The sequence below is a fragment of the Branchiostoma belcheri genome, unplaced genomic scaffold (assembly GCF_001625305.1).
Source record: "Branchiostoma belcheri isolate BF01 breed outbred unplaced genomic scaffold, Haploidv18h27 scaffold248, whole genome shotgun sequence".
In the NCBI taxonomy this organism is placed as follows: Eukaryota; Metazoa; Chordata; class Leptocardii; order Amphioxiformes; family Branchiostomatidae; genus Branchiostoma; species Branchiostoma belcheri.
Window position 1 is genome coordinate 119,750 of NW_017803852.1, and position 9,418 is coordinate 129,167.

General features: G+C 42.2%; 3 protein-coding genes across 3 annotated transcripts in view; 1 reads left to right on the forward strand and 2 right to left on the reverse strand.

Annotated features, from left to right (window-relative positions):
* Window positions 1–876: 876 nt before the first annotated feature.
* Window positions 877–2,528, forward strand: LOC109471316 (basic salivary proline-rich protein 2-like). The gene is made up of 2 exons (XM_019770606.1): window positions 877–905; window positions 1,274–2,528. The coding sequence occupies exons 1-2, from the start codon at window positions 877–879 to the stop codon at window positions 2,526–2,528; spliced, it is 1,284 nt and encodes a 427-aa protein (XP_019626165.1).
* A 5,644-nt stretch (window positions 2,529–8,172) lies between these two features.
* LOC109471324 (NXPE family member 3-like) lies at window positions 8,173–9,282 on the reverse strand. The gene has a single exon (XM_019770613.1). It carries the CDS (start codon window positions 9,145–9,147, stop codon window positions 8,602–8,604), a length of 546 nt encoding a protein of 181 aa, XP_019626172.1. The 5' UTR covers window positions 9,148–9,282; the 3' UTR covers window positions 8,173–8,601.
* A 74-nt stretch (window positions 9,283–9,356) lies between these two features.
* Window positions 9,357–9,418, reverse strand: part of LOC109471317 (NXPE family member 3-like) — a 5,969-nt gene continuing 5,907 nt past the window's right edge. Inside the window, exon 3 of the mRNA XM_019770607.1 lies at window positions 9,357–9,363. Coding sequence (XP_019626166.1) covers window positions 9,357–9,363 — 7 coding nt within the window. The remainder of the gene's footprint in view (window positions 9,364–9,418) is intronic.

Below are 9,418 nucleotides of genomic sequence, written 5' to 3' on the forward strand. Positions count from 1 at the left end.
GATAGCGGCTAAACGGCTTGCGCTAGAAGTATCAAATTTGGAGACCTTTCCTAAAATGTCTCTGGAAAAAAGTTCATATTAGTTTTATACTAGTAAGTTGATGTTTTTTTGTGTTGCCATGGCAACGGGTAGTTTTTTTGAAAATAAAAGTAATTTTGGTTTAAACATAAAATTTTTCTGAGTTTTATATAAAATTACACTTCTTTTCCAACATTAATAACATCTTACATAATTAAATATAAGTTAAATCATGTAATATGCATATAATATGCTAATTTAATGACGTCATTGGTCAAAATCCAATATGGCGGACTATAATATTAGCTCTGACGTCATATGACGTCATAATTACACCAAAGTTATTAAAATTTAATTCTATTACTACACCATTCTCTGAAAACTTGGTAGACATACGATGAATGCATAAAAACATATAAAACCGAAAATAAGGTAATGTATAAGAACGCCAGTGTATCCATTATGATCGAAAGCCGGCTGGGGTGACCGCGCGGACCCCAGGTGTACTGTTTAGGGTTAATATGCTCACACTAACAGTACTGTCCCTGTCCTTAGTGGTGAACATGCCCACACTAACACTAACGTTCCTGTCCTTAGTGCTGAACATACCCAAACAAACACTACTGTCCCTGTCCTTAGTGCTAAACATGTAGAACACTAACACTACTGCCCCTGTCTTTAGTACTGAACATACCTACACTAACACTACTGTTACTGTCCTTACTGCTGAACATGCTTACACTAATACTACTGTCCCTGTCCTCAGTGCTAAACATACCCACACTAACACTACTGCCCCTCTCCTTAGAAATTATCAAGCCCACACTGACACTACTGTCCCTTTCCTCAGTGCTGAACATGCCCAAACTAACACTACTGCCCCTGTCGTTAGTGCTAAACATACCCACACTAATATTACTGTCACTGTCCTTAGTGCTGGACATACCCACACAAACACTACTGTCCATGTCCTTAGTGCTGAAAATGTATAACACTAACACTACTGTCCCTGTCCTTAGTGCTGAACATGCCCACACTAACACTACTGTCCCTGTCCTTAGTGCTGAACATGCCCACACTAACACTATTGTACCTGTCCTTAGTGCTGAACATGCCAACACTTACACTAATGTTCCTGTCCTTAGTGCTGAACATGCCCACACTAATGTTGGGCAGCGATGGGCGAGAATGGCACACTGTGATGATTATCGTCACCGGGTCAAGTGCAGGCATCGCTCTCTTCTTCCTGTACAAGGTCGCGACCGCTTGCCGCAGGCTTCGCAGAAGGCAAAAATGGCGACATCTTCGGCGTCGCAACACCGCAGCCGCTATCGGAAGAATACCTCTACCAAAACGTCCTGCAACCACCCACTGTAATCGCCACTGGGAAGCCTCACCACACGTATGCTGAGATCCCGGACGACACACCCATTGATCCGTATGCCGAAACCTCGCAGCTTGAAAACCCCGTGTATGCTGCAGACCTGGAGGGACCAAGAGGTACAACATCAAACCAAGACCCTCATCCTCAAAGCAACAAACCCAACGAAGTCAACGACTCCTCATCACATCAGTCGGGGATGGAAGAGGGGAAGCCCCCAGAGCCACCTCCACGGTCGGACAAGCCAAGCAACGGCAGCGACTCTGACTACTACCCACCTGGCGCGCAAACGACAGTGTGGAATTTACCGGTACCAAAAGGCTTGGAAGTGTCGTCATCCCCACGTCATGGCGCTGCCTCTGACACACTACAAAAAGTGCAGCCACCACCCGCTACTATTGCCACTGGAAACCCTCTGCCAATTCACCACACGTATGCTGAGATCCCGGACGACACACCCATTGATCCGTATGCCGAAACCTCGCAGCTGGAAAACCCTGTGTATGCTGCAGACCTGGAGGGACCAAGAGGTGCAACATCCAACCAAGACCCTCATCCCCGAAGCAATAAGCCCAACAAAGCCTCGAGGAAAGAAGAGAGGAAGACCACAAACCCACCTCCGAAGTCCGACAGGCCAGGCAAAGGCAGAGACTACTACCCACCGGACACGACTAAAGTGGTAGAGATTCCGGATCCACTTACACAGAATCACGCCTACGCCAACTCCAACGTCTTATCACAACCACGAGGCTTGGGAACGGCGCCATCGCCACATCACAAGGCTTCTTCTAACACACAAGGTTTGGGGACGGAGGGAATAGGGGAGGTCGAGGGTCCCAACATTTACCTCGACCTTAACGACCCATCACTCCCTCCTAGCTCGGAGAAAACACCGGAACCTCGGACCCACACCAACGTCAACTCTTCACAACCAAAACGCTCGGAGACGGAAGAAGAAGAGGGCGTCAACATTTACCTCGACCTCAACGTCCCACCACTCCTTCCTAGCTCGGAAAAGGCACGAGATTCTCAGACCCACACCAACATCAAGTCCCCAGTGCCACAAGGCTCGGGTACCGAGGAAGAAGACGACGAGGGTCCCAACATTTACCTTGACTCGAAAATTTAGCAAAAAATGCCTGTCAGAAACCCGTTGCCATGGCAACACAAAAATTATTATCTTATTTCAATGATAGAAAATTGTTGCCAACAATATTTTAGGAAAAGTCACCAAGTTTGGTCATTCTAGCCCTAGCCATTCAGACGCTATGTGACATCAAAGTTGGCGCGGGCACTTTTAGCCCCCCCCCCCGGTCTAGATAGGGTTAACCTTTACCTGCACCCGTAATACCTCACTAGACCACAGGACACATCTAAATACAAACAATACCGGACAAAACCTCTGGCCCAGGAACCCAGAACTTACACCATTCTTGCTTTTCTTGAAAAAATCACTCTCAAAATCCGTAACATTGCGCAGTGCGAATCCCTGATAAAATGCCTCACCTTACAGATTATTATCATTATGTATGGTAAAGCCAGCGAGACTAGCCAGCCTCATGATTTTATGAATTCTATTTTACCACGACCTTTTCTATGCTATAACACAAAACCCTAAGACATATTTTAGGCCACACCAATTTATTTCCTTGGTTAACGGATTCGCCGCTTGCTTTTTCGCCGAATGAAAATAAAAATAAAAAAAACGTCATAGTTTAGACCCCACAGGCCGGTAATACCCTGAACAGGGAGACCCCAATGAAATTGCTGCAGTTCCTACCAATGTCGCTAGAGGCGCTCCTGCACACATAGTCACATGACGTAAAGTAGCCAATCGTGGATTGTTTTACTTTCTGACCAATCAGATGCGATGTTCTGGAACCATGTTGGCTCAGTCATTTGTTTTGTTCTGGAGCCTCATGGCGGACAAAATGCGGAAGCTTAAATTGTTTGAGAAAGCTGGAACTTTGGATCAAAGCAGAATCTAGGTACAGTACATGTAAAATTGAATAAATTTTGTCCCCTTTGAAGTTAAAATTGCTTGTGAGAGTTAACATTCGTGTCATGTTTTAGAGTACATATGATGATGGTGGAACTTGGAAGTAACATGCTAAAACTTGTTTTCTGCATTTTGCTCGTGTACGAAAAGATTATCAACCCAATGGTGTGGATAGCAAATAAAACACAATACGGTACATCCTCTCTTGCCTTTTGTTTCTTTCCCAGTATTTTCGTAACTTAATAAGCAGTCTGGATTTCACACTACATGGCTGTATGGCAGGTAGTATCAAATTTTTATTTTTATTTTTTTTTCGCCCGCCCGCTCCATTTTTTTCTACAAAAATCCGTTAACCAAGAAAATAAATTGGTGTGGCCTTACCTGACAAATGCAATACACACGAAACTTTTACTGGGTTAACAAACCTTACAGACTATGAGTATGTGATGCGGCATCCGACCGTTAAAATCTATCCAAACACGTTTAAATAAGTAGTTCAATACAATACGTCGATGAAGGTTAGACATCCAGGTAATACGATATGCCAAAAAACAGTTACTCAAGCAACTGGATATGATTTTGAAAACGTCAGACGTTTCAGCTAGTATCCACTAGCTTTCGTCAGTGACTGAGAGACCAGAGGGGAAAGCAGGTTTATATACACAACCTGTTGATTGATATGCAAATAAAGTGAAGACAAATTTTTGGAAGTCGAAAAAGGAACAAAAGTCAGACAAGTCAAGACAAGATGATGCAAATTAGTCTGAAAGCTCCTGTTATACAGGACAGGAGCTTAAGTGTTGTCTGTCCTCGGGGCTGGGAGTGCAAAAAAATCGACCCGTAGCCCCCCTTCCCTGTTGAGGGTGACCCATAGTCTCCAGTATAGGCTCTGTCACCTATGAGTTAGCAGGTTTTCTAGCCAAGATTTTAGGACCACTAGTGGGGAAATCTCAGCACCATGTACAGAATAGTGCCGACTTTGTCAACAAAATCAAAGACATTCATGTAGAGGATGATGAAACCATCACTTCGTATGACGTGTGCTCACTTTTCACCTCCATACCACCCAAGGAAGCAGTGACAGTAGTCAAGGAAGCCTTGGAAGCCGATGATACACTTGCAGATAGAACCAACCTATCCGTTGACCAAGTTTGTGAGCTACTAGAACCCTGCTTAGGATGCACATACTTTACCTACAAAGGACAGTTCTACCAACAAATGCACGGCTGTGCTATGGGATCACCAGTCTCACCAATTGTTGTAAACCTGTACATGGAGAAGTTTGAAAACAAAGCCCTCAGCACTTTCAATGACACTCCCCCGGCCAACTGGTTTCGATATGTAGATGACACTTGGTGCAGATTGAAAAAGAGGGTAGCTGCTGACTTCTTCGACCACATCAACCAGATAGATGACAACATCAAGTTCACACAGGAGCCAAGCCATGACAACATGCTCCCTTTCCTAGACACCAAAACTATCGTAGAGGAAGATGGTAACCTTCGTTTCGAAGTGTACAGGAAACCAACCCACACTGATCAGTACCTGGCTTTTGATTCCCACCACCCTTTGGAACACAAACTAGCAGTGATCAAAACTCTCTTCCATCGTGCAGACAACATTGTCACTTCAGACCAAGCCAAAACGGACGAACAAAGACACCTCCAAAGTGCCCTGGCTAAATGTGGCTACCAAAACTGGACTTTCAACAGAGCGCTCAAACGTTCAGATCAGTCTAAGAAAACCCAGAAGTGCAAACCATTGACCAACAAAAACAAGGCCAACATTACTATTCCGTATGTCCAAGGAGTATCTGAGAAACTCCGACGGATCTTCCAAAACTTCAACATAGCCACTAACTTCAAACTTCACTCAACCCTCAGACAAAGACTGGTACACCCTAAGGACCGACCTCACAAGGGTACCAAGGCGAATGTTATTTACAGACTCAAATGTGAGGAGCCCAATTGTAACAACACCTACATCGGAGAGACAAGTCGACCGCTTAAAGTAAGGTACAAAGAACATTGCCGACCTAGTGCCAACGGCTACTCCTCAGCTATTTTCCACCACCTACAACACAACCAGGGTCACTCTTTCAAACTCGAGTCCACAGATGTCTTAGACCGCGAAACACGCTGGTGGGAACGGGGTGTTAAAGAGGCAATATATGAAAGAATGTACAACCCCACCCTCAACAGGGAAGGGGGGCTACGGGTCGATCTTTCCGGCACTTGGGATTTGGCACTCCCAGCCCCGAGGACAGACAACACTTAAGCTCCTGTCCTGTATAACAGGAGCTTTCAGACTAATTTGCATCATCTTGTCTTGACTTGTCTGACTTTTGTTCCTTTTTCGACTTCCAAAAATTTGTCTTCACTTTATTTGCATATCAATCAACAGGTTGTATATATAAACCTGCTTTCCCCTCTGGTCTCTCAGTCACTGACGAAAGCTAGTGGATACTAGCTGAAACGTCTGACGTTTTCAAAATCATATCCAGTTGCTTGAGTAACTGTTTTTTGGCAGTTCAATACAATATCAGAAACAAACACACATTTTGCTTAAAAAGTTAAATCATTGAAAAAAGAGGACCCTCTGTGCCACGTTCTCTGTGGCCTACAACAGCGATGAGCTTGCACGACCGGCGCGGAATAGGACTACATGTACGAGTATGGACAACGATTTTGTTGTGACGTATTGAGCTGTATATAGTTTTTTGAATACTGATATTTGATTGTCTTTATCTTTTTGGTGTTTGTTATACTGTATGTAAAGCAAGGCTTAAAGAAAACTAATTTGGAACAAAAACAAGCCGGGCCTTGATAAGCATCAAAATATGCCAAAAGTTGCATAATTTCTGTGACTTGACTATAAAGTATGTCATCAATGTGCGATTTAAAAGCTTTGTTGAATATAAGTTTTTGTTACTAAAGTACTTTTGCATTTAAGCAATGTTTAATGTACCGCATCAGAATAGGTCGACAGCCTGCGGTACAAGTACTATGGTATCGTCCATAGTTACAGCTGATGATGTTGTTAATGCACATGTATGATATTAGCATATTTGTATTTATTGTATGTCAATTATTGTGATACCATCATACGTTTTTTTTTACTCAGGTAGCATTACTGTTAACATTGCTCTTAGTGTTAATGTGATGTTTGAAATGGCTAACAGCTGTCCTGAACTTTGTAAGAGAGGAAAATACAACTACCAGTCCACAAACTGCATTACAATTTACAGAGGTTTCAGCCCTACAGAATCTTAAGTCACGCATTGTACCATCCTTGCTTGGGAACGCCAGAAAGTAAGCATAACTTCTCCTGGATTTTCACCATGAAAATTGTAATACCTGTACATACATACAAATACGGGGAATTGACCAGTCGACGTTCTCCAAATACCAGGACCTTATGATATAGTAACGACAACTGTTTAGAGAGATATTATGTTCGAATTGATTGTACTGAGTAGATTTTAAATTATATGTAAACGATACAGAAATGACTTTCATCACTTGTAATGATTAAGAAACTGCAGAGGCGTTTTCTTTTAAGTCTTTCAAAAGGGAATAAATACGACACAAAGTCACGTTTCCGGCGATTTACTGCGCATTTATATACTTGGATTTAAATCTGGTCAGATTTAAACTCCAACCCTGAACCTAATGATTATCTGTTGGTAATTAAAACAAAATCTAAGAACGACAACGTAATAAATGCTCTTTAATCCCTGAAACCTTCCCCTGTCAGTTGCAGATTGGATACACTGGCATTCTTATACATTACTTTATTTCCGTTGTATATGTTTTTTATGCACTTATCGTATGGCCACCAAATTTTCAGAGAATAGTTTACTAATGGAATTAAATTCCAACAACTTTGGTGTAATTATGACGTCATGTGACGTCAGAGATAATAATATGGTCCGCAATCTTGGATTTCGACCAATGACGTAATCAAATTAGCATATATTATAATACTAAATGGTTTATCTTATCTTTAATCATCTAAGATGTCATTAATGTCAAATAGGAAAGTTATTTAATATAAAACCCAGAAAATGTTTATGTTCAAACCAAAATTAAAGATAAAAAACTGCCTGTCAGAAACCCGTTGCCATGGCAACACAAATAATCATAAACTTATTTAACTAAATATTAAGTTATTTCGAGATACATTTTAGGAAAGGTCACCAAATTCGATGGTTCGAGCTTAAGCCGTTCAGGCGCTTTTTGAGATTAAAGTGGCGCGGGCCTCAAAATACCACTCGGTCTGAATAGGGTTTAAAATTAAGTATTTCTTCTTTTTGTCTTTTTTTCACCAAAAAAAAATAATAAAATGTATGATTTTCGTACATAATGCGGGCTCAGAGGTTCACATCAATTTGCAAAACAATTGAGCTGGTAGCATGTTGATAATTTCAAAAAAAAGTAGCAAAAAACTGTTCTGGGGTCCGGTGTACAGATTAATTAGTTCGAGAAAGTGTACTGTTGAGGGTTAACTAACCGATAATTCCATCTATTGTAATCTGCATTTAGTGCTAAATGGATAGTACGACTTTACTTTAAATGCTTAAAGTAATAAATAGACCATGGACCTTGCAAGCTTGCTTGGATATGGTGTTGGCACGCCCACAAAAGGACTGCCTGACTCTCGAGGCGACAGCCGAAGGTGTCAGGCAGTCCCCAAGTAGGTTGGGAAAACTTTATCCCAGTAAAGAAGCCCAAACCCATGGTCTATCTGATTTACAACATGGCCATTGGTCCTGCGTTTTCTTTCAAACTTTTTCAATATTTTAGGTTTTCATGATGAATTTCAGATTTTCTTGTTCAATAAATCATGTTTCAATCCTTTTGTCGCTTGGGTAATTAGCCTGCACAAGGAAGGGACCTAGTTCTAATTAAAACAAAAAAAATGTGGTACTAACCAAAAAGTGTGGTTCTAATCTTGTGCAAACAAGTTTTAGTACCACACTTTTTGAAAAGTATCACCGTTTTTTTGCAGTTTGGGGATAAAACCACAGAAAATGAAGGACTCTCATTGGCTGGGGGGTACTGACCATGTTCTAATGCTTTAGCCTTGCTTAAAAAATTTAAAAAAAATTAAAAAACTTTTTGCAAGGTTGTCTAAGATCACCATGCAAAAAATTGGGTTAGAATAAACGGACCTAATCAACAATAAACAAATCTTTGAGAATTCATAAGGGACAAATGAATGAACAGAAATACTCTAATTCCTGTGTAACGATATCCTCGGCAGGATGGATGTCGTCCTTGTGCCAGTGCTGCGCGTTTGTCATTTCCCAGGCATCTACAAGAACAACGTTCATCCCGCGGAACACTTCCCTCATCACCAAGTCCAGTTTGTACGCGTGCCAGTCCCCGGCAGTGATCGTGTCTCCCTCCCGCGTGTTTGCCGACTTGATGACTACAAGTGTTTCTGGACTCCTGTGAAACAGACGTTCTACTGCAGCACGGACGGCCTCCATCCTTTTCATGTAGACCTCCACAGGGTACGAGGTGAAATGTGCCCACATGGTGATGCCGACCACAACGTTTGGTCCTCCTTTAATTTCATCAATTGCGTTTGCGACGTACTTGATAAAAGGCGTGCGAGTCCATGGACATCGAACCGGCGGTCCGTGGGACCGATAGCTAACCGTTATGTTATAAACAGGATCACTGGCAAATAATGGTCCAGTCCAGGATATAGCTTCCGGAATTTGCGTTTCTGTCAAATTCATGATTCTTACCAAGTGTTCCTACCACTGCCGTATCGTAGAGTCACCGAAGAAATGAAGGTTTTTCCCCTTCAGACATTGTCGCCACTCCGATATCTGAGAGAAATGTCTGTTCTTGCAGACGAGAGAGTTCCAAACGCCCTGATGGTAATACCCCAGATATCCGAGGAGTGGTGAGTTCAGGAGTGCATCTTCTGCGGTTGACTAAATAATCACGTCCTGTGTGAAAGAATTGGAAATTTTGAATTGAACTAATATGGTAACATAATGTAGT